Below are 24,457 nucleotides of genomic sequence, written 5' to 3'. Positions count from 1 at the left end.
TGGACACAGCACAGTGCAGTGGGCACCCAAGATCGGAGTGTGCCACGTGCCTACTCCGGCTGCAGTCTGTGCCAGCTGTGCCATCCAGCCTGGAGGATCAGGTGGCATTCCCTTTCGACTTAGAAACGCAGTGAATGAGCTACCAAAACTACAAACAAAAAGAAAGCACTTTGTCTTTGGAGGTGCCCCAGGTCCTGGGCACACTAGTGTCTCAGAAATCCATGACCCTCTGAGTCCAGATCCACAAGCCTAAAGGGCAGTGAGCCTTGGGAGCCAGAGGCTGGCAGGACCGTCCGGGAGGGGATGGCACCTTCCTTGAAAGCCTGGTGCCCTCTGCTCCCCAGCAGGGTCCTCCCTGCCAGGAGCCTGGGTGCTCCTTCCTTGTCCAGGCCACTGGGTTTCTGGGCTGTTCCTGCACCCAGGAAAGAGCTGTGCACCTCTGTGCCCTCTGAGATGTCCGCAGCAGGCCCCTGGGCAGCCCAGTCACGGGCAGCTACCCCAGGACAGCCTTCCAAGGCCCGGAGAAAAGCCCAGCGTCACTCCCACTTCTCAGAGGGGCTGTTTGGGGGGCGGGGGAGGGTCCTCGACTGGGGAAGGCCGAGGGGGCAGAGCTGTTGCAGGCGGGGTGACCCTCGCTGAGGGCACTGCTGCAGGCTTGCTAAGCTTATGGGATCTCCCCTGCCCGCCACAGCCCCACTTCCCTGTGGAGTATACTCCCTTCACAGACTGGGACCGAGGCCTAGGGGTGGGCCACCCAAGCCTGGGGACCAGCGGGTATGCGGAAGGGGCGGGGTCAGACCTGAGGGGGCGCGATGTCCTAACCGAGGCGCGGCGCCCCTTCCCCGAGTCCCTGACTTCCTGCTACCAGGACACCAAACACGACGACCCCCCCTTCTCATGCGGCACATGTTTATCTGGGCTCTTGGATCGTGGATGACGGATCACGTGTGTCTCCACCCTCGTCCGGCGGCCGGGACCGCTGAGAAGTTCCGGGCACGGTGAGCCGCTGCTTCCTCTGCGGAGGGGGGCACAGGGGCTCCCCGAAGCGCAGCCGGCGCGGCCCGGCCCTGGGGGCGGCCCTGCGCCGTGACATCAGCCCGGGGCGGTGACGTCGGCGCCGGCCTGGTGCGGTGTGCAAAGCCTGTGGGTTGGCGCGGCCCGGACACGCCCTCCCCGAGGGGAACAAAACTGCGCGCGGGCCGGCGCGCCCAGCCTTGTTTCCAGAGCCCGCCCTCTCGCCTGCCCGCCGCCCGCCGCGCTTGGCCGCTGCCAGGTGAGTGCACCCCGGGCTCGGACGCCCGGCCCGCGCGCCGCCGCCGCCCAGGCCCCACCCGCCGGAGCGCCGAGCGCCCAGGTCCCCCACCCGCCGGAGCGCCTGCCCGCGCGCTCAGGGCGCCCCTGGCCTTCCAGCCCCGCCGCCGCCTGCAGGGATGCTACAGGGAGGGTCGCAAGAAAAAGGGGCGCTGGGTGGGCGCGGGAGGAGGAGAGGGGTGAAGTGGCCGCGGTTCTCTTTCCAGTTAGCGCGGGGCCCCTTACTGCCCCGGGCGCCGGGACGCAGGCGGATCCTGCGGCTGGACAATGGGCGATTCTGCGCGCACTGACGCTCCTTGTGCGGCGGGGGATGAGGGCACCCGTGCCACCCCTCCTGCCCCGGGGGAACGTGCGGCGGGCGGGTGGGGGCCCGCCTGGCACAGCTGTGCCCGGAGCGCGAGTGCGACTTTCCCCTTTTGCGAAGGGCTAGATGGAGGTCGCCTCGTCGCCCTCACCCCTGACGCCCCGGGACTTGGCGCGGCGCGGGGACCACCACCCAAGCCTGGAGGAAGCCACAGTGTTTGCAGCCTCAGTCCCGAAGGCCGGGGGCAGGAAGGGGCGCTGTGAGCACACTTGAAGCAAGTTGCAACCCGTTCCTAACAAGCAGCCTGCAGGCAGGCGCGTCCTCCGCGCTCACAGCTGCCGAGTATGCTGCAAACGCTCGTCCAGTTCCGCCGTTTGTGATCTGATCGAAACCCGGGGCTAGACGGGAGCGGGGGTGGGCTCCGCCTCTTCCTGGAGGCCTGGGCCCCGCCCCTGCTCCTGGGCGTGGACGGGTGTGCAGTCCCTCTCAGCTGGGGGTACTTGGCCTGCGGGTCCTGTCGCAGTAGCTCCGGGAGGCCCGCGGGGCTCTGGTGGAAGCGGGGCCTCAACTTGTGGAGGTGATGCCGAGGCAGACTGACCCGGATACTCTGCCGGCCTGGAAGCCGGGCTCTGCTTCTCTGGCCGCGGTCCTGGGAGGGCAGGGCTTGTTGTCTTTGCCCCCAGCCTTCCGGCCTCCCAGAATTTGCTGGAGAGGCCAGAGGAGTGGGCTTCCCCTTGTCATCTCAGAGAGCAGCTGGGATCAGGGCACTCCCTGGGGGTCGTGTTCCCTGCCGCCACTCACTGTCTGCCCCTGAGAGGCAAGGTGGGCTCAGGCTGGGGGCCCCCGCCACCTCTTTCCAGAGAGACTGTCCTTGTGGCTGGATCGAAGCCTGCACTGCTCGCTGTCTCCCAGGGAAGGACCCGGTCCTGCAGGGAGGAAATCCGGGGTGGAGGAGGCGGACAAGGAAGGAGATTTACTCCCGAGAGGGTGTGCTTGGAGGGGGAGGGGCAGCGCTGGCTCTTTAAAGGGTCGCTGGGGAGAACCGGTTGGCACAGGTCTGCAGGCCATGCCCCGCCCCTGGGCCGTCCAGCGCCTGCCCTCCTGGGCCAGGTGTTCCTTCTCTTACAGCAGACCTCTCTGCCTTGTGATCCTGGCAGGGCCTTCCTGGCCGGGAGCTTAGTGTTGGCACCTGGCTGGCGGGCAGGAGACATTTGGTGAGTGAACGGGTAGGTGTGGGCTCGTAGCCGAGCTGCCCTGCTGGGCACGTGTGGCCCTTGCAGACCCATGCTGGCCTGGCGTGCCCGACACTGAGGCCCAGGTCAGGTTCCCATTAACCGCGGGCCTCCTGGTAGAAGGCAGACTGGGGAGGCTTCTTTGAGAGGCTGCTGGAGCTGAAGTTTCTGTAAGCCGGCTTCTTGTGAGGTTGGCTTGGAGAGGACGGGGGAGTCGTGCATTGGATATATTGAGGCACTGAGGAGAATGAAGGTCGCCACTTGCCACCCTCAGACGTGTCAGCAAATAAGGAAAGAGTCCCGACCCTGGGCAGGAGAGCTGGCATTTCCTGAGAGAACAGCTGGCTGACGTCTGTGCTCGCCTGGCCTGGGACTGGCCTGCGTCCGTAGCCGTCTCGTCTGGGGCAGCCTGTGAGGTGGGGTGGAAGCTGGGGCTCAGAGGTGGCCAGTGACTCACTCCGGGTCAAAGGCTGCCACTGAGACACAGGCAGACCCCTTCCAGGCCCACACCCAGCCTCCCGGTCACTCTGCCCTGCCTGTCTCTGATCAGCTCTCCAGGGAGAGATCCGCCACTCCTGAGACAGACGTGCTTTACAAAGAGCTTTACAGCAGCTTACACGCTGCTTAGGGAGGCAGCGGCTCTGCCAGTGTGGATGTGGAAGGAATACAGTGAGAACTGGCCGCCCCTGGGTCCTCTACAGTGTGGGCGTAGGGGAGGGCCCCCCGGAAGTTGGGGCCTGGGTCCCGGGAATGCACTCTCACCAAGTCTGATGCGTGTTTGGATTTCAGTGTTAGGTTGGCAGGAAAGAGAAGCAGCCTGGAGAAGAGCCTTCCCGAGGAGAAGCCAGGTGCAGAGCTGGGTTGGGGCGGGCAGGGGGGGGGCGCCCGCAGACCCAGTGGTCAGGAATTTCTGCGGTGACGCTGGGCTTGCACTACGCAGTTCCCCAGGAATTCATCTGACGTCATCGCCGAGTGATTCCATGTATGGTAAAGAGTGGAAATACGGAGGCACTTAGCTTTTCCGTGGCTTCCTGGGGCAGGAGACAGCGTCTGACTCCTACGCAAGGCTGACTCCTACGCAAGGCGAGCAGACCCCTGTCTGCGGTGCTGCCTTTCTGCAGGGCCCGCGGGGGTTGCCTGACCTGTCCGCTGCAAGCAGCCTGTTTTACAAGGGCTAAGGGCTCATGTGCTTTGTTTTTGCTTTTAAAAATTTAATCCAGGAAAATAATTCAGACCTTTTCATCGTGGGTGACCGTTACTAAATTGACGTCATCCCAGATGAAAGCAAATGAACTTTATCTGTTGGTTAATCTATGGGACCTTGTTACAATTGTTAGGCTTCCTGTGACAGTTTGAAAGTGCTTAAATCCTAGCCCGCTGTCTCTACCTCTGTTGGCCTTCAGGCTCTGAACCCTGCGGGGGGTGCCCTGCTGGTAAAGGCACGAGGGGCGCAGTCACCGCCCCACAAGGGCCTCAGGGCCTGGGCTTGAAGAGAGAGCTCAGAGCAGGGAGAGACGGGGCAGGGTGACCGGGTTGGAGCCCCGTGGGGTCCGCACGGGGTGCTGGCGGGCTGAGTCGCCTGCAGAGTTCCGGCAACCGTGTGACGCTGAGGCCGCGCCTGCACCCCATGTCGGTCCTTGCGCCCCCGCAGTGACTGACCGCATCTTTCAGGGCAGGACCGTTTCCCGGACTCTGTTTCTCTGGGCACCCCTCCTTCCTTGGCTGCCCTCGGGTGTAGGGGTGGGGAAAGGCTTGAGCAGCAGGTTGGAAAGAATGACAGCTCCCTTGTGCACCTGGCCAGGTACCACCCAGCCCAGCCAGGCCCCGCCCAGCCCACCACCCAGCCCAGCGAGCCCTTCCCAGCCAGACTGCGTGGAGGGGACCTGCGCTCTGGGCCCAGGAGTTGCCCTCTGTCCCTGGGGAGCAGGAGGCTTTGGAACAGAGAAGTTTGGGATTTTCTACTGGGGACCAAGACACGGTGGGGAATGCCGTCAGGTCACTGATCTGAGGAGGGGAGACCTTCCCGCAGACGCTGGCGGCCAGTGGTTAAGGGCTGACATCGCCGAGCCGGTTTCTTAGGTGAACCGTGAGCGCCCTGGGCGTCACCTCAACCTGACGCTCGTACGCGGCTTGCGCTGGTGGAACGTGAGCGTCTCTGTGCTCCGCGGCCCCGGAGCCCGGCCGGGTCTCTGCTCCCAGGACAGAGGAGCCGTGAGCCGGTCTTCATGCTGCAGCTGGACGAGGCTGGGGGCAGCGGGCCGACCCGGGTGCTGGTCGGGAGAATCCAGTCCCGGGCTTCTAGCTTCTGGCGGCCCTGAGAGCCTTGACATTTCAGGGGAATAGCTGCCCGGGTGTCTCCAGCCATCCCACAGGAGATGAAGCCCACTGCTCAGTGGGGTTTGTAGACACGGTGAAGTGGACAAACCAAAACACCCAGGGGTCAGGGCTGTGTGTCCACAGGGTCGGCACACGGAGCAGACATGGCCTGGGGCAAGGACAGCGCACGTCCAGCCCTGGGGGGCCCTCAGGAGCGGGACCCACCGCACGCCAGGCCCTGGGCCGCTGCTGTCCTTTCCCCCGACCCTCAGAATGAGACTCAAGACTTGGAGTCAGCGGATGGCCTGACCTAGGGAGGAGCACACAGAAGCGCAGAGGAAGGGAGCCTGACCCTTCAGCTGGGAAGAAATGGGTCCAGATCCCCTTTCTCGACCTCTGCACTGCCTGGCCCCCTCCCCCGCCCCCCCTGCCGTCTCCTGCGGGGGAGGGGGCCTCTGCCCCCAGGCCTGAGGAGGCAGCTGAGAGGGAGCCAGGCGTCCCTGTTGAACTCCAGATGGTCTGGGAAGTAGGTTTCCTTTTAAGGCAATCGGGCTCCATCAGCTGGACTCAGGCTGGCAGGAGGGAGTGGGTGGAGCAGGAACCTCCTCGGTGGAAGGAGGTGGCCAGGCCCCCAGCTGAGCCCCCAACCCATAGATTCCCAAGGGGTCCTCACGAGGGCGGGGTGGGGGGGGTGGTGCCCATGGCCTGGGCAGTGCTCTTCGCCCCAGGATGCCAAGCCCTGTCTGTCCCCTGGGTTCCTGAAGGGGACCTCCCCACAGTTTGGGGGTCCCCGGCTGGGAGGTGGCCTGGGCAGTTTCTCGCCTCAGGTTCCCAGGCCCTTCTGGACACGGGCCTCCCGAGGGAGGAGGGCTTTTGTGTCGGGAACAAACCACGGCTGGGAACGGCTCCCCACCGCGCGGTCAGAGAACCTCCCCACTCGGGTGTCCCAGGGCTGGCGGACAAAGCCTGTGGGCTCAGGGGCAGGACGAGGCGAGGCAGGAGCCCTCAGGTCCCCATATCCCCAAGCCCTGTCCGCTAAGCGCAGAGGGCCAGCATGGGGCTGGGTGGCCAGCCTCACCACAGCCCCGACTGCAGGCCTACCCCACTCCGGGTCCTCATCTGTGCCCTAGGCAGGTCCCCGCCTCCGGGTGGCCAGGAATGGTGGATGGCGCTTGCAGACTGCTCGGCACACAGTGGGTCTGCAGGCTCGGGGCAGGCTGTCTGCCGAATGCTGAAGGCTGGGGTTCAGGGGTCACGTTCTGGCACCCGTCAAGAGGCAGGAGGGAACCCATATGTCTCTGTGGGAAATGGCTCGTCCCCCAGGACTCCCCACCCTGCTCGCGGCTGTGCCTGCACCGCCCCTCAGGGGACTGGAGTCACTGGGTGACTTTGGGGTCCAGGCTTTGCCCTGAGCACCTCCTGGGGGTCACTTGAGGGAGTGGGGGCTGCCTGATTTGAATGGGGTTCTGCAGCAAGGAAGGGTCAGGAGACGGCTGGAGGTTAGGCCGACTGTAATGACCACACTACACCCACCTGACTGTCCGTCACGGAGATAGTTTTGCAGCCCTGCCACAGGGGGCCAGAGGAACAGCGGGGCCTCAGGGACCCGCCCTGGGGGTATGGGAGCTAAGCCCCGAGCCGGGAACCTTGGCAGTCAGGTTAGGTCCAGTGCCCTGGATGAAAATTGGGCTGATTCCCAAGGAGAAGGGGGCTGTTGAGAGTCAGTGAACCCCTGGTGAGAAGAGGCCTGGAGAGGTGGGGAGGTCAGAGTTTGGGGTGAGTGGGTGGAATGGGGAACAGAGATCCTCCCCATTCTGGGGTTTAGGATGAGATTCCTTAGTGATCAGAGAAGATTATGGTTCCAGCAACAAAATGGACAGTCAGGAAAAAGAGCATGTTGGAGAGAAAAGGTGATGAGTTCTGGTAGCTGGTGTTGAAATCGAGGTGCTTCCCTGAAACTGGGTGTGTGAGCCTAGGCTCAGGGCAGAGGTTAAGGTCAGTGGTCAGTGAAAGTGCTCGGCGGGGTGACCACAAGAGCAGTGGGGCCAGAGGAACCCCACCTCGGGATGGGGAGACAGAGCAGAGGCCGTGGAGAGTGAGCGTCCCCGCTCCCTGCACCCCTCACCCACAGGAGCCTGCTGTCAGCCCGCAAACCCCACTGAGCATATTGTGGGCCTTGGGCTGCGGCTCTGAGCATTAGGGGGGCTGACGTCTCAGACACCTATGTGAACACCTGTGTGCCAGGCGCACACTCCTGTACAAACACCTGTGTGCTAGACACACGCAGACTGGGGACGTGGTAGTGAACCTGGCTGGACCTCCTCCTTGAGCAGACACCTGTGTCCACTGTTGGGGAAGCAGTTTCCCTCCACCCTCCTAGCTCCTTCTAACTTGAAAAGAGTTACCTTGACCTGAGACAGAAGAACAGGAGAAAATCAAAGCTTAATAACATGTCTACCTGGGAGAGACCCCCCAAAACCGAGCAACTCCCAGAGTGGCCCAAACCCTCACATCAAATACCATGCTCAGCTAAAGCCAAAAAAGGAAGTTGGGGCAGTGGTTTGGGACTTCAGAGGCGAGGAAGCCAGTTGACATGGAGAAGGAAGAGCAAATGTTTGGAAACCAGTGTTTGCTGGGCCAGGCAGAGATGAGGGGACAGAGTGCATGGCCTCCTGGCCCCGCCTGCTTTCCCCCCGACACCCGGCCTGTGTTCTTCACAGAGATCCCTGGAAACTGCGGTAGTGGGGAACTGGCCCTCTATCAAAATTCTTTTAGGCATTTGAGGGAAGGTTGATGTTTCTTCCTGAGTCTCTTGGGCCTTGATTGTTTTCAGCTTGAAATAATCCATGTGGCAAAGAGACGTTTCAGGGGCAAGCTTCCCCCCTGCACTGTATCTGATGGGAAGCCCCTGGCGGTAGGGACCATGCCCCCTGCCCCTGCCCAGACTCCAGCTGCCGGCAGCGCCCTGGGTGCCCATCCCCGAGTGCCCATGGAGGGCACTCCTCCCCGGCCCCCCACCGTTTCCCAGCACCCCAGTCCTCCCATGGAGTCCCTCCCCCGTGCACTTCTGTCCAAAGAGCTGGAAGGGTCACCGTTCCTGATCCTGGGCTCTGACCCTGCAGCCCTGGGTCAGGCACTGAGCCGTGCCTCCCTGATTCCCCAGAAGTAACCTGTGATGTAGCTTCTGCTTTTGTCCCCATTTTACAGATGCAGAAATGAAGGTTTACAAAGGCTAGCTCCCTTGCCCAAGGAACACACAGCAGTGAGTGGCAGGGTCAGAAAAGGACTAAACCCGCCCGGCCTCAGGACCCCAGCTCAGAACCAACCTCAAGCTTCTCAACTTGTCCCAGGCTACTGCCTTCAGGGTCACCTGGGTGCTGGTTAAATATTCCTGTTCTGTGCCCCGTCCTCAGAGGTCATGATTCATTGGGTTGGGGGTGGTACTGGGAAACCAGATTTTGCGAACGCTCCCCCGCCCCCCACCCTAGGGGACTCTAAAGCTTTAGTCCTGCCCTCTGGGTCTGACTCCTGCTTTTTCAAAAAAATTGAGGTTTTTTTTTTTGGAGGGGGTGAAATTCCCGGGGGGTTAAGACTTGACATGTTCAATCTGAGGGCATAGGTTTGATCTCTGATCAGGGAAGAAAGACCCTGCAAGCCCTGTGGTGTAGCTAAGGGAAAGTCCGGTGCACTAAATCTTACATACAAAAGAGCATATAAAGCCTACATGCAGGGACTTATAGAGCTTATGGAGAAGCTCTACACAGTCAGCAAAAACAAGACCAGGAGCTGACTGTGGCTCAGATCATGAACTCCTCATTGCCAAATTCAGACTCAAATGGAAGAAAGTAGGAAAAAAACACTAGACCATTCAGGTATGACCTAAATCAAATCCCTTACTATTATACAGTGAAAGTGACAAATAGATTCAAGGGATGAGATCTGATAGACTGCCTGAAGAACTATAGACAGAGGTTCAGATCAAGACCATCCCCAAGAAAAAGAAAGGCAAAATGGCTGTCTGAGGAGCCCTTAGAAATAGCTAAGAAGAGAGTCGAAAGGCAAAGGAGAAAAGAAAAGATACGTCCATTTGAATGCAGAGTTCCAAAGAATAGCAAGGAGAGATAAGAAAGCCTTTTTTAGTGATCAATGCAGAGAAATAGAGGAAAACAACAGAATGGAAAAGACTAGAGATCTCTTCAAGAAAATTAGAGATACCAACATTTCATGCAAAGATGGGCTCAATAAAGGACAGAAATGGTCTGGACCTAACAGAAGCAGAAGATATTAAGAAGAGGTGGCAAGAATACATGGAAGAACTGTACAAAAAAGATCTTCACGACCCAGATTTTCACAATGGCGTGATCACTCACCTAGAGCCAGACATCCTGGAATGTGAAGTCAAATGGGCCTTAGAAAGCATCACTATGAACAAAGCTAGTGGAGTCGATGGAATTCCAGTTGAGCTATTGCAAATCCTGAAAGATGATGCTGTGAAAGTGCTGCACTCAATATGCCAGCACATTTGGAAAACTCAGCAGTGGCCACAGGACTGGAAAAGGTCAGTTTCCATTCCAATCCCAAAGAAAGGCAATGCCAAAGAATGCTCAAACTACCACACAATTGCACTCATCTCACACGCTAGCAAAGTAATGCTCAAAATTCTCCAAGCCAGGCTTCAATAGTACGTGAACCATGAACTTCATATGTTCAAGCTGGATTTAGAAAAGGCATAGGAACCAGAGATCAAATTGCCAACATCTGCTGGATCATGGAAAAAGCAAGAGAGTTCCAGGAAAACATCTACTTCTGTTGCAGGAAAGGGGACCCCTTCCAGGGCCCGAAACTGGGCTCTTCTCTAAGACTCGGAAATGAATTGTCCGAGGAGACATGTGCTGACAAAGCAAGAGATTTATTGGGAAAGGGCACCCGAGTGGAGAGCAGCAGGGTAAGGAACCCAGAACTGCTTTGCCGCGTGGCCCGCAGTCTCGGGTTTTATGGCAGTGGGATTAGTTTCCAGGTGGTCTTCGGCCAATCATTCTAATTGAGTCTTTCCTGGTGGCGCACACGTCACTCAGCCAAGATGGATGCTAGCGAGAGGGGTTCGGGGAAGTGGACGGACACGTGGTGTTTCCTTTACACCTTTTCCGAGCTCTTCCGGTTGGTGGTGGCTTATTAATTCCGTATTCCTTATCAGGATCTCCTGTCATAAAACAACTCATGCAAATGGTTACTATGGTGCCTGGCCAGGGTGGGCAGTTTCAATCAGTGTGCTTCCTCTAACACTTCTGCTTTATTGACTATGCCAAAGCCTTTGACTGTGTGGATCACAACAAACTGTGGAAAATTCTTCAAGAGATGGGAATTCCAGACCATCTGACCTGCCTCTTGAGGAACCGATATGCAGGTCAGGAAGCAACAGTTAGAACTGGACATGGAACAACAGACTGGTTCCAAATAGGAAAAGGAGGATGTCAAGGCTGTATATTGTCACCCTGCTTATTTAAATAATATGCAGAGTACATCATGAGAAACGCTGGGCTGGATGAAGCATAAGCTGGAATCAAGATTGCCAGGAGAAATATCAATAACCTCAGATATGCAGATGACACCACCCTTATGGCAGAAGGTGAAGAAAAACTAAAGAGCCTCTTGATGAAAGTGAAAGTGGAGGGTGAAAAAGTTGGCTTAAAACTCAACGTTCAGACAATGAAGATCATGGCATCTGGTCCCATCACTTCATGGCAAATAGATGGGGAAACAATGGAAACAGTGAGAGACTTTCTTTTCTTGGGCTCCAAAATCACTGCAGATGGTGATTGCAGCCATGAAATTACAAGACGCTTGCTCCATGGAAGAAAAGCTATGACCAACCTAGACAGCATATTAAAAAGCAGAGACAGTACTTTGCTGACAAAGGCCCGCCTAGTCAAAGCTATGGTTTTTCCAGTGGTCATGTGTGGATGTGAGAGTTGGACTATAAAGAAAGCTGAGTGCCGAAGAATTGATGCTTTTGAACCATGATGTTGGAGAAGACTCTTGAGGGTCTCTTGGACTGCAAAGAGATCCAACTAGTCCATCCTAAAGGAAATTAATCCTGGATATTCATTGGAAGGACTGATGCTGAAGTGGAAACTCCAATACTTTGGCCACCTGATTCGAAGAGCTGACTCATTGGAAAAGACCCTGATGCTGGGAAAGATTGAAGGCGGGAGAAGGGACGACAGAAGATGAGATGGTTGGATGGCATCACTGACTCAATGGACATGAGTCTGAGCAAGCTCCAGGAGTTGGTGATGGACAGGGAAGCCTGGCATGCTGCAGTCCATGGGATCGCAAAAAGTCAGACACGACTGAGTGACTGAACTGAACTGGTGTCTTACCTGGTGGTCCAGTGGCTAAGATTTCTCATTCCCAATGCAGAGGCCCAGGTTTGATGCCTGGTTGGGGAACTTGATCCTGCATACTGCAACCAAGACATGGTGTAGCCAAATAAATAAATAGTTTTTTTTTTTTTAATAAACCTATATGCATAGTGCAGAGTACATCATGAGAAACACTGGGCTGGAAGAAGCACAAGCTGGAATCAAGATTGCTGGGAGAAATATCAATAACCTCAGATATGCAGATGACACCACCCTTATGGCAGAAAATGAAGAGGAACTAAAAAGCCTCTTGATGAAAGTGAAAGAGGAGAGTGAAAAAGTTGGCTTAAAGCTCAACATTCAGAAAACTAAGATCATGGCATCTGGTCCCATCACTTCATGGGAATTAGATGGGGAAACAGTGGAAATAGTGTCAGACTTTATTTTTTGGGGCTCCAAAATCACTGCAGATGGTGATTGCAGCCATGAAATTAAAAGACACTTACTCCTTGGAAAGAAAGTTATGACCAACCTAGACAGCATATTGAAAAGCAGAGACATTACTTTGCCAACAAAGGTCTGTCTAGTCAAGGCTATGGTTTTTCCAGTGGTCATGTATGGATGTGAGAGTTGGACTGTGAAGAAAGCTGAGCACCGAAGAATTGATGTTTTGAACTGTGGTGTTGGAGAAGACTCTTGAGAGTCCCTTGGACTGCAAGGAGCTCCAACCTGTCCATTCTAAAGGAGATCGGTCCTGGGATTTCTCTGGAAGGACTGATGCTAAAGCTGAAACTCCAGTACTTTGGCCACCTCATGTGAAGAGTTGACTCATTGGAAAAGACTCTGATGCTGGGAGGGATTGGGGGCAGGAGGAGAAGGGGACGACAGAGGATGAGATGGCTGGGGGGCATCCCTGACTCGATGGACGTGAGTCTGAGTGAGCTCCGGGAGATGGTGATGGACAGGGAGGCCTGGCGTGCTGCGATTCATGGGGTCGCAAAGAGTTGGACACGCCTGAGCGCCTGGACTGAACTGATATGCGTAGTTTGAAGAGTAATTACGACAGGAGCCCCCGTGTGATGACGCCTGGAGGCTCCCTTTTCCTGTCTTTGAGGTGCCGAATCTCAGATAGTAGTCTTGGATGCTCACCCTTGTCTTTCTTTATAGCTCTCTCTCACGCGTGTTCCTCCCGACGGTGTGAGTTTTGCCTGTTTCAGACCCGACACAGACAGTTTGGGTCTGACGAGTTCTAGCTTACTTGTTTCTTCTGCTGAGACCCGCCCGCCTGATGCACACAGCAAAGGGATTATTGTTGTTTCCACGACAGCCTGCGTCTTGTTCGAATTTCTGTCCTAGCGGGCTGGCGGGGGGAGGCGGGGGAGGGCGCGCAGAAAATACGGTGGCTGCGCAGCGCTTCCCTGCGGGCTCCGGGGTGGGAAGCCCCCAGGTTGCCGGCTGGGGAGGCCTCTGCCCCAGGCCCTGACCTGGGCCGTCCGGGTCTCCACCTCCCTGGAAAGTTCATTCTCTCCGCTGTGTCTACTTCCAGGATGCCGAACTGGGGAGGAGGCAAGAAGTGTGGGGTGTGCCAGAAGACGGTGTACTTCGCGGAAGAGGTCCAGTGTGAAGGCAGCAGCTTCCACAAGTCCTGCTTCCTGTGCAGTGAGTGCCCGCCCAGGCCGGCTGTCGCCATGGGGACAGCCGCTGGTCAGCCCCTGGGGGGCGGCCCTCGGGAGGGACAGCCGGCGTAAACAGCCCGACATTTGGCAGGAGCGCAGCGGGGCGGGGAGGCGCTTCAGGGCCCCCGTGTTCCTCAGAAGCTGTTTCTGAGGCGGAGGTGGGGGCTGTTGGGGGCTGGCCCGCCAAGCTGAAGGGGGTGGACTCTCCAGGGCCTTGGCGCCACGCCGGAAAGACGCAGCGGGGAAAACTTCCCGCTCACTTTGTCTTCCCTCTCTCTCTACCACAATCCCGGCACTTAAGAGCAAGACACTTTCAGCCCAAGGTTTCACCAACCCTGCACCCAGATCACCCTTTGTTAAAAGGCCACAGAAATCACAGAGGCGGAGGATGCAGTCCTGGGGGAGAGCAAGACCGGGAGAGGACTGAAAGGCACAGTTACGTGTAAGACAGAAAAGCTGCGAGGGTGCATTGTGGAGAGCGCAGGGAGCACAGCCAACACTCTGTAACAGTCACAGGCGAGCAACTTAAAGAGGCGAAGCTCGGTGTTGTGTAGCTGACATGTCATGCCATAGTATGTCAACAGCAACTGCTGTTCCGCTGCCCAGTCGTGTCTGACTCCCTGTGACCCCGTGGACCCCTAGCACGCCAAGCCTCCCTGTCCCTCACCATCTCCCAAAGTTTGCCTGAGTTTACGTCCTTGGGCAATGGACACAGACATGTCAACTATCCCTCAGTTAAAGATAAATGCACCAGCAGCAGCCTCATGGGCAGCTGCGTCTGGGGAGGGGCTGGGCTCCCCCAGCATCTCTGGGCGGGAGACGGTCCGGGTGAGGGGATGTTGATGTCGTCCCGAAGGCTGGGAGGAGAAAGGCCCCGTCTCTGCCTGGTGGGCAGGCGCCTGGGTGCCTGGGGTGCTGGGCTTGGCCGGGGCCCAGGTGTCCTGAGCGCCGGGACTTGGAGGTGGGGGGGACATCCACAGGCTCCTGACTGACGGGCTCAGAGCCGAGGGGCTTAGAGGAGGTGACCTGTTTCCCTTGAGCCCAGGAAGTGGCACTGGGCAGGCAGGAGCATGTTGGCCAAGCCCCGAGCCTTCAGAACCAGTGGGCAGGAGTCCAGGTGTGAATTCCCTTTCTGTTCTCTGGGTGCTGAGGGCCAGGTGCCTCCTTCTCTCTCTGCATTTTCTCAATGTTACAGGGGAGAAAACAACACCTACTTCATGGGGCGGGGCTGCGGGAACTGAGAGGAAGGGGTCAGAAAACAAAAGGAGCAGTTGTGAGTGTTCAGTCAACAATAGCTGCTCCCTGACACACACACATACGCACACAGACACACATGCACAAGCAGACACACATTCACACGTGTGCACACACGCGCACACATGCAGACACACACGTGCACACGCACACCCACACACGTGCACACACATCCACACATGTGTGCACACCCTCGCACACAGGCAGACACACGAGCGTGCGCGCACACCCACACACGTGTGCACACAGACACGCACCCACCCATCCATGCACAGACATGTCCACACACATGCGTGCGTACACACACGTGGCGCAGGGGATCCCCACCAAGAAGACTGGCACTCAGGGAGCCCCCAGCCCGTCGGGGAGGTCCGGGAACCAGGCCGTGCCCTCCCCCACAGCGTGGCTTCACTGCTTCCGGAGCCCCTGCTCCCAAGCGGGACACAGGTCCCCGGGGCCACCTGCCCTGAAGGAGCACTGGCTCCCACCAGCTGTGGGTGGGCCAGCCGGAAGCCACCTCCAGAGCAGGCAGAGCGGGCCCCGCGCCTGCCGAGGCTGACCGAGGGCTGTGCTGGCCTCGGGTGGTCAGTGAGCTCGGGCGGAGCCTTTGGCATCCGGCCCAAAGGAGGCTGACAGCCGTGTTGTGTCATCAGCAGCTCACTGCGCTCAGGAATTTTTAGGCCATTTATTTTTCTCAGAGGGCATAAGAGGGCTTACTGATGGCCAGGGAGAGGGTCCAGACTGCTGGCCCCAAGGACCCCTCTCCACCCTCACATGTGGCTTTGATCACCAACGGCAGCTGCCGGGGAGGAGTGACCGCCAGCTGGGTGGTCAGGGAAGCCAAAGGGGCGGGGCTGGGGGGACGGGATGGACCCTGGGCTGGGCTTGCAGCGTGCGCCCCAGTGTCCGAGAAGCGGCAGACAGTGCCCAGCCCGGGTGGGGGGCCTTGGCTCCGTGGGGATCGGCCCTGAGGCTGTCTCGTCTCTGAGCTGTGACAGCCCTGTCCTGGGGCAGGTCAGCCCATGGGAAGGCAGAGCTGGTCTGGCCGCACCCCCGGGTGCTCACAGCCCCACCCACAGTGGCACCCCCTTGCCTGCAGGTGCCAGGCGGTGGGGCCGTTGGGAGGCGCCAGCTGTAGACCTGGGGCCTCTCTGAGCTGCACCCCCAGGTCCCTGCAGGGAAGGTCGCCCAAGGAGACCTCAGCCCCCGGGCTGCTCTGTCTCACTCGTCGCCTCCCGTTTAGTCTTAGGAATTTCCAGTTCACTCTGGGTCTTACGGGAAGCAGTTCCAGGCCGACTCCCGGCTTCCCGCCCTAGAAGGGAATGCTGGAGCCCCTGGCCTGCTGTGCCCGCTTCCTCCAGGCCGGAGCCAAGCCCTGGGGAGGTGGCGGGGTGGCCCATATTTGGTTGCCCGCGTGCTGGAAGAACATGGGGATCTCACAAGCAGGACAAGAGGGTCCTTATTTAGTCTGAAGTCTCCAACCCGGCCCAGGGGTGGGGGCGGGGGCAGAGAGCTGGCCTTTAAAGGCAAGGGGAAGGCTGGGAATTCCCTGCAGATCCAGTGGTTAGGACTCGATGCTTTCACTGCCAAGGGCCAGGGTCAGCCCCTGCTCAGGGAACTAAGATCCCGAGAGCCACACGGTGGGGGTGGAGGTGGGGGTGAGGGGAGGAATCTATCTCAAGGCAAAGGAACTGGCAAGGGGCTTGGAGGTGAGCTGAGTGCTCCTCGAGAGGAGGAGAGGCTGGCTGCTCCCGGGGACCTTCTTCAGAAGGACGTGTTTGAGGGCGTGGTCCCAGTGGGCACACTGACTCCCCCATCTTGGGGCCTTCATGGAACCCTATCGTTATCCTAGGCCCAAACCTATATCAATGGGACGTGAGTCTCTGGAGAGACACACTCGGGGGTTGGACGCTGCTGGTCTTCTGGGGCCTGGCCCTTCAGGGCGCTAACTCTGTGTCACACCGTTGGGGCAGCCAGCGTTCATGATGACCTACTGTGAGCAGGGCACTGCGCTGAGCTCTTCCCTGGTGAGGTCTCATTTAACTCTCAGCCATATTTCGGGGGGCACTGTCGTCATCTGCTGCTGGGGACACAGGGCTGGGGAGGCAGGCAGCCTGGCCAGGACACTCCCTGGACATGGGCTAGCCTGGGCTCCGTGTGACCCTGGGCTCCACACTGTCTCACTCTGGGTCACGGGGCCGCTCTGGGGCCCACAGGAGGCTGCGGGCGCCCTGCAGGCCTCCCAGTGTGCCCCATTCCAACCCCCCTTCGCCCCGGGTCGGGGAGTCTCTCCCAGCATCTGACCGCCTGCGGCCAAGTGCTTTCCGACTAGAAACTTCAGGTCTCGTTGTCGCGATGAGTACGACCTGCGTCTCATTTCCAAGCCAGTCATGCTGGGTGCTGAATAAACGTTGACCTTCTCCCCGGGAGTGTCTCTGCCCTGCCCCCTGCCCCCGCACCCATGGGCATCCCTTCTGAATCAAGTCACAGGAGGCAGGACAGCCTTGCCCTCCTTGCTTCTCCTCTTCTGTTGGGACCCACGGTGTCTGTCAAGGGCAGTGAGGCCCCTGGGGCGTGGGGTCGGCCTAGGCCGCTGGCCCCGTGAACTCAGGAAGCTCTCAGGGTGCGGGGCAGGCGGCGAGGAAAGGCCACCCGGCTCCGGGAGAGGCGCTAGGCCAGCATCCGTAGGCCCTCCTCCCCTCCCAGTTCCTGGCCACCCCAGCTCCATCGCCAGGCCCCTGGCTCCTGGGAGGTCAGGACGTGGCGTGCGCAGCGCCCCAGGGAGCTTCGGCGGCGGGGGCTGGCCGTGACCCGCTGGCCCTGTGCGCCCCCTGCAGTGGTCTGCAAGAAGAACCTGGACAGCACCACCGTAGCTGTGCACGGCGAGGAGGTCTACTGTAAATCCTGCTACGGCAAGAAGTACGGGCCCAAGGGCTACGGCTACGGGCAGGGCGCAGGCACCCTGAGCATGGACAAGGGAGAGTCGCTGGGCATCAGACACGAGGAGTGAGTACCCCCACCCAGAGCAGAGGTCCTCCTGTGCGCCAGGCCCCGTCAGAGCGGCAGCGCAGAGGGGCTGGAGCAGCCAGCCCATTTCCGTGCACTGGGAGGAGCCCCGGGAACTGCTGGGCCCCTCTCCTCTGTCCACAGATGAGAAAACCCAGCGAGTATCAGTGACTTGAAGGCGCCCCACAGCCACTGAGGGTCTGAGCCAGATGACCTCACAGGCTGGCTCACCGGTGTTGGTTCCCTTCCCGGAAACGGGCGTCACTAGGCCCCCAGCACCCCGAGCACTGACCCGCTGTGAGCTGGGTGTTGGCAGTCAGCCTGCCAGCCCCTTGGCCCTGGGGGATGGTCGCAAGTGACGGTGACTCTCCACGCTTCGGCCAAGGTTGTCGCCCCATGGGAGCGACCTGTCAGCTGATTTCTCCTGGGAAGTCTCTAGTAAGAGATGGGCTGCACGAGCAGGGGGGCAGAGGGCGCCAGTTCTTAGCAGACGAGCTGTCAGTGACTCTGGCATTCTAACTAGGGCGGAGAGGAGTCTGACATGTCGGGGAAGGAATCTACCGGCCCCTGGGGGGGTCCCCTGTGGGCGGAGGTGACCCTCGGGCCCTGGGGGGTCCCCCATCAGCAGAGGTGAACCATGGGCCCTGGGGGGTCCCCTGTCAGCAGAGCCGACTCTGCAGCCCTGGCAGCTATAGCCGTGCGGTGGGCTTGGCCAGGTGCCGGCGGCTGGCGCCCTCCAGGCCTGTCCCCTCCACTGTGTCGCTCCTGTACGTCCCCTCACTGCATGCTTTTCCCTGAGCAGGGCCCCCGGCCACAGGCCCACCACCAACCCCAACACGTCCAAGTTCGCCCAGAAGATCGGGGGCTCCGAGCACTGCCCGCGGTGCAGCCAGGCCGTCTATGCGGCCGAGAAGGTGATCGGCGCTGGGAAGGTAAGGCAGGTCGTGCTGGGGGCGGGGCACACATGTTCCTGGGAAGGCAAGGCAGGTCGTGCTGGGGGCGGGGCACACATGTTCCTGAAACATGCGTTCTGGAGCTTTGAGGTGCGCTCCCTCCCAGGAAGCCTGTGCCCTTGATGTAGCTCCCCCTTCGTTTCAGAGCCCACCATGAAAGGGGTCCCTTTGTCTGTGAGGCTGCCTGTTCCCTGGGCCTCCCAGTCTCCAAGGAGCTGAATCCCTCATAGTAGCAGCCTCACCACTGGCCCATAGAGAAGGCTGAGTGCCTAAGAACTGATGTTTTCAAATCGTGCTGGAGAAGACTCTTGAGAGTCCCTTGGACTGCAAAGAGATCCAGTCAGTCCCTCCTAAAGGAAATCAGTTCTGAATATTCATTGGAAGGACTGATGCTGAAGCTGAAACTCCAATACTTTGGCCCCCTGATGTGAAGAGCCGACTCACTGGAAGAGACCCTGAAGCTGGGAAAGATTGAAGGCGGGAGGAGAGGGGACGACAGAGGATGAGATGGCTGGATGGCATCACCGACTCGATGGACACGAGCTTGAGCCAACTCTGGGAGACAGTGAAGGACAGGGAGGCCTGGTGTGCTGCAGGCCGTGGGTTCGAAAGAGTTGGGAATACCTGACTGACTGAGCAACAGCAAGCGCACTCCACGGGAGCTTCCGGTCGACCCGTCTCCAGCGTCGGGGTCTGCTGGCCTCTGAGGTGCATGGACACTGGCCCTGGAAAGAAGGTGCACCGTTGTGTGGGCTCACATCTCTCTCTGGGAAGAAGAGCCATAGCTTTCATCACACCTTTGAAAGGACTTGTGATACAGAAATGTTAAGAACCCCCCAAAATCCACAGAAACCCACTCATGTGCCCCCAGGGCAGAGTTAGCCAAGGTTCAGGCCTGTCAGAGCCTCCCAGGAGGCAAACTTGGTCTGGCTGTCTCGCCTGCCCCCACTGCGATATTTCAGTAGTAGACTCCACCCCCACTCACCAAAGGGCAATGGGACCCTCCCTCGGAGAGGCTGCAGGGACAGGTGGCCTCAGGTGAGCTGTCAGAGGGCTGCAGGAGAAGCTTCTTCAGGAGGGCCCCGGAGACAGTGCTGGGCCTTCACGCAGATGTGGCTGGGGTCACGTGGTCAGCTGTGATACCGCGGGGCCTGGAGCCTGTCTGCAGCCTCTCTGGACCTGAGTCTTGGCCTCTGGGGCTTCTCAGCTTTGAGCAGCAGCTGGGCACGTGGATAGGGGACGACACATAGGACGGGTCTAGACCAAGCACGGTCTCCGACTAGCCCCAGGCCCGCTGGGGAGGGGGTCGCACCCATGTTACCGGTGAAAGCACAGCTTTGCCCACTCCTAGGAGCTGGCTGCCACTGCTGGTGCCTCCTCTTGGGGCCATGTTAGCCCGTGAAGCTTGTCTCCGCCTCTGTCCATTGGGAGAGGTTTGTAAACCCAGCAGGATGGCCGCCGTTTGCTTGGCGTGAAGCCTGGGCTGATGGGTGCCCCCCTGAGCCGCAGCCCCGCGTCTGAGCAGAGCCAGCGCGGGGAGACCGGTGCAGTGCAGTGCTCGGTGTGGCGACGCCAGTCAGCTACCATCACCATCATTGCTTTTGTGGGTTCTTGTGAGGCTGAAGTGAAGATCCTTGCTGTTCACTAAATGATATGATGTGATTAATATTGAGTTGGTGTTTCTTCTGCTGTGTCTCACTATGAGAATAGGGAATCACCAAAAAATACCTAGGCATCAGCATTTCCATTCCCCCTCGGGGTCTTAGAGTGAGGGCCCCTCTCTCCCTTCGGGAGGAGGGGTTCTCTTGCGGGCAGAGGTGGTAGGGGGAGACCAGCGTGCGTGCCGGGAAAGGGCTGAGAAGCAGGAGGACTTCAGGTGCTGACCCCACCAGCGGGGCCAGACTGTGTCTGCACGGACAGTGGCGGTGGTCAGTTCCCCATCTGCCCGGAGACTGGGGGGCAGCCTGGGCTTCCCGAGGACAAGCTGAGGCCGGGGTGCCCTCAGCACGGACACCGAGGCCCCTAGAGCCCTGGGCAGGAGCCAACACGCGTGGGCCTGGCTGCCAGGAGGCCCAGGGCTTGCCATTCCTTTCCATCTCCAGCTCAGAAAAGGCAGCTGTGCAAGGGAGCCTCCTTGCCCTTAAAAGGCCTTGTTTTGCTTCATCCCGTCTGCCACCGCTGGCCTCCGGCTTTCCGGGTTGTGCAGAGCTGTCAGCTGGGAGCTGGCGGCTGACCTGGGGTCTGGCTGGCCCCCGCGGGGCGCAGACCGGGGCTGGCTTCCCCTGAGGGGCTGTTGGCCGTGTGGCCTCTGAGCACCTCACTGGAGCAGCGGGGCTTCTCTGGCTCCCGGCCTTCTCCTGGAGCCCCGAGGACCCTTTCTCCTTCCAGGGTGCCAGGCACCGCCTCTGCACCCGGCCCCTGCCGGGCTGCGGCCTCCCGCTGCAGCGAGGGGCCTCGAGAAATCCAGGGGCCTGCTGACCACAAAAGCCTGTGTGTGTCACGCCCGTGAGGAGGGAGGGGCCACTGGCCTGGAACCAGGGCCAGGGTGGGTCCCAGCCCACACCCACACCAGGAGTCCCGGTCGGGAGTCGGGACAAGGCTGGAGGGTCCTGCCTGCCCTTCGTGGGGCAGCTGCGGCACTGGTCCCCAGCACCTCCTCCGGGAGGTGGGGGAGGCTGGGCAGACCCCACAGGTGTCTTCTTCATGCCGCCAGGAAGGGGCTGGAGCAGCGGAGTTAATTCTTTCCTTCCCTCCCCAGTCCTGGCATAAGTCTTGCTTCCGGTGTGCCAAGTGTGGCAAAGGCCTCGAGTCCACCACCCTGGCCGACAAGGATGGCGAGATTTACTGCAAAGGTGAGCGGCCTCCCCTCGACGCCCTCCCTTCCCGGAGAGCTAAGCAGTCAGGCCCGTACGTGATGGCCAGTTCCAGCCTTGCAGTCTCCTGAGGCCTCTGTGTGCAGCCAGGAAGGAGCCCCGGTGGGGGTGCGGGTGGGGGTGCGGGTGGGGGTGGGGGACGGTCCGTGGCCAGAGGGCGGGGCCGGCTGGGGCCTGGGCTCCCTTCCCTGCTCCTAGCCCGACCTCTGACCGCAGACGGCTCTTCTCCTGGGATTTCAGAGGCAGGGGAGTAGCCAGGGTGCTTCTCACTATCGGCGTTGATGTTGGGAGGGCTGTGCTGTGTACCCCACTGGCCCAGAGGCCCCAGCAGGTGCTGGGGCAGGAGTGGGGGTCCTCACCCCTCTCTTCTCTCTGCAGGATGCTACGCAAAGAACTTCGGGCCCAAGGGCTTCGGCTTTGGGCAGGGGGCTGGGGCTCTGGTTCACTCTGCGTGAGCCCCCTGCGCCCACGCCCCGCTGCCCACGCTGTGCTTCTCATCACCCCCAACCCCAGCGGCCTCGAGACTGCCAGGCTCCCTCCCTTCCTCAGCCCTGCACGTGTCGCTAAGGACTCAACCCTGGGCGTCCGGCTCCCTCTGGTTTGGGTGTCTGCTGTAGGTCCCCCCCTCCCAGGAGCTTCCCCCTCCACCTGGCCCACCATGTCACCAGAGGGGCCTCTGGTTCTGGGTGTCCCCCCATCTCTCCCCTCCCCTGCCCTCCCCGCTCCACAGACCCCACCCTCAGAGGCTGAGTGTCTGTCATCGTGGGTCCCTGCAGGGGGAGGGCCGTGTTCCTCGTGGGGGGCCTCCTAGTGTCCTTCAGAGCAGGCCCGGGGCGTCTCCACCTGGGAGTCACGGGGGACGTGCAGACGGGCCCCGAACGGAGGGGCCATCTGCCCTGGCCTATCGCCTTCGAGGCCGTGGGCCACGGTGCCCCCGAGCTCGGGGCTGGGGGTGCAAGCCAGGGCCTAGGGCCCCAATTCAGGATGTGGTCTGGCCTCCCTGGGCTCGAGCTCCCGTGTGGCAGGGCCCTGATGAAACACCCCTGACCTTACGGCCGCCCAAACCAGAGGGCATCTCTGCCCGGCCCGAGTCCTGAGGCAGTGGGGGATGGGGCTGCGGGGGCTGCGCCTGTCAGCACAGCCCAGCCCCAGGATCGTCCTCAGCACGGCCAGCTTGGCCCGCAGAATCGGAGGGGGGCGCATACAGCTTGCCTTCACCTGGATACCCACCCCGGCCCACCTGGGCCCTGCCCCCCACTCTTTTCCTGGGACCCTCCCCCTCTGGCCACACTGCCCACCCCTTCCAGGCCCCAGGTCCAGAGCAGCAGGCGGACGGGGCAGGGTTAGGCCTGCTGACCCCATGGACGGAGGGTGATGCCACATGGCGCTGCCTGGACTGAGGGCTGTGCTCAAGCTGACCTGCACCCCATCAATAAAGCTGTCAGAACAGAGCCCGTTGTCTGCCCTGCCCTTGGGGTGGGGGGCCAGCGTCCTGCTCTGGGGGTGGGGGCTGGTGTCCTGCTCTGGGGGTGGGGGCTGGCGTCCTGCTCTGGGGGTGGGGGCCGGCGTCCTGCTCTGGGGGGACGTTACAGGAGCAGTCAGGTTGGCAGGAGGCCTGGGAAGGGAAAGTGTCTGCTTCCTCCCCAGTGTCCATTCTAACTAAACCCAGGCGGGGGGTCCAGCCAGCCCGATCCTGCTGCCCCATCTGGGCATGAGAGCTGTGAGCTTGGGACTTGCGAGGGGCACAGCCAGGCCCCCAGACTGTGCTCAGAACTGTTCCCAGCATGGGAAGCGCCTGAGTGAGAGGGCAGCTCGGCCACAGGAGCTTTGTGTCAGATCCAAGAAGCTCAGGTCTGCTGGAAGGGCTCAGTGGAGAGGGGGAGGGATGGGGGGTTTCCAGGGGCAGCGGTGCCCTCCTGGGGGCTCCGCCTCCCAGAGGCCCCTCCCCCAGATTCCAGTGTGTGACTGTGTGAGTTGAGGGGCAGCAGCATTCGGCCCCCAAGTTCAGCACCTTTCACGCACGGAGTTCCTTCCCTCTAGCCCCAGAGTCTAGACTCTTGTCCCAGCGCCGCCACGCTGGCCGGGGTTGAGGGGTGCAGAGGCCGGGCGCTCATCCCACTCCTGAGGGAGAACCAGGGAGGGAGGATCTGGGACAAGAGAGTCCGAAACGGAGCGGGGCAGACGCCTCTGGACCACGAAGCCAGAGACCAGTCCTCCGCCTTTGGCCTAGGGCACAGCGGGTTCCCCCCACCCCGCCAGGCCGCACGGAGGGGCCCCTCAGCTGACCCCAGGTGGAGGGCACTTCTCTTTCCCCTGTCAGTAGTGGAGAGGAGCCAGGTCGCTCTGCCCACGTTTTCCCTGGAGAGCTCAGCTAGACACCCTTGACCTGGGGTCCGCCTTCCATAAAAGGCCAGAGTCTGAACACGCCTGAGCCGTGTTCTTCGCCACTTTATAGCAGGGGCTCCCCCGACCGCTTTCCAATACCACGCCTCTCCTTTCTGTCGTCAGGATGGCTTTCTACAGCATTCTGCTTGGAATCACTTCCTCCTTTTGCCCTGAGATGGCTTAGACTCGTTCTCCAATGCTCTCCGCTTTCTGGGCTCTCACCGGAATCCCCTTTCAAGGTCTGTTCACGATGATGTAGGTTTTTCCTGGCAGACTCCCCCAGACCTCTCCAGCCTCTACCCATCACCCAGTCCCAAAGCCACTTTCACAGTGTTAGGGATTTGTTAGAGCAGCACCCCACTCGCTGGCACCAGTCTCTGCCTTGGGCTGTTCGGGCTGTTAGAACAGAATGCCACAGTCCAGAGGCGGGGCTTGAGGGGGCTTCTTAACAACAGAACTTTACTCCTCCCAGTTCTGGAGGCTGGGAGTCCAAGGCCAAGGTGCCAGTGGGTTCAGTGTCTGGGGAGAGCCCACCTGCTGGTTCACAGACACGCCACCTCACAAGGGGGCGGGGGCTCTGGCTTCTCAGGAGGCACTAATCCCACTCAGCAGGGCCCCTCCCTCAAGCCCTAACCACCTCCCAAAGGCTCCATCTCCGAACGCCATCCCCTTGGGGATCAGCATTTTAACAGAGTTCCGGTCTCCTCGACCAAGTCCACGGACACGTGAACTGCATGAGCTCATCTGAGGGCTGCCTGTCTCATGCTGGGGGCTGGGCTCCTCTG

At 60.2% G+C, this 24,457-nt stretch overlaps 1 protein-coding gene across 2 annotated transcripts; it reads left to right on the top strand.

Annotated features, from left to right (window-relative positions):
- Nucleotides 1–850: 850 nt before the first annotated feature.
- CSRP1 (cysteine and glycine rich protein 1) lies at nt 851–22,738 on the top strand. Of its 2 annotated transcripts, none has more exons than XM_040263179.1 (6): nt 851–1,273; nt 13,072–13,184; nt 17,293–17,461; nt 18,264–18,393; nt 21,173–21,266; nt 21,666–22,738. In XM_040263179.1, the coding sequence occupies exons 2-6, from the start codon at nt 13,073–13,075 to the stop codon at nt 21,740–21,742; spliced, it is 582 nt and encodes a 193-aa protein (XP_040119113.1). In that variant the 5' UTR covers nt 851–1,273; nt 13,072; the 3' UTR covers nt 21,743–22,738. The 2 variants fall into 2 exon arrangements, with proteins under 2 accessions (XP_040119113.1, XP_040119114.1); XM_040263180.1 differs by lacking the exon at nt 851–1,273 and adding an exon at nt 3,603–3,695.
- Nucleotides 22,739–24,457: the final 1,719 nt, after the last annotated feature.

This window comes from Oryx dammah, unplaced genomic scaffold, assembly GCF_014754425.2.
Source record: "Oryx dammah isolate SB20612 unplaced genomic scaffold, SCBI_Odam_1.1 HiC_scaffold_21, whole genome shotgun sequence".
Classification (NCBI taxonomy): Eukaryota; Metazoa; Chordata; class Mammalia; order Artiodactyla; family Bovidae; genus Oryx; species Oryx dammah.
This window is presented reverse-complemented; position numbering and strand designations above follow the sequence as displayed.

What these genes read in the sequence shown, in the direction of transcription:
- CSRP1 (XM_040263179.1), top strand. Translation starts at nt 13,073, where the DNA reads ATGCCGAACTGGGGAGGAGGCAAGAAGTGTGGGGTGTGCCAGAAGACG. An exon ending in AGGTGATCGGCGCTGGGAAG is followed by an intron (nt 18,394 to 21,172) that starts GTAAGGCAGGTC and finishes TTCCCTCCCCAG; the next exon opens with TCCTGGCATAAGTCTTGCTT. An exon ending in TGGCGAGATTTACTGCAAAG is followed by an intron (nt 21,267 to 21,665) that starts GTGAGCGGCCTC and finishes TTCTCTCTGCAG; the next exon opens with GATGCTACGCAAAGAACTTC.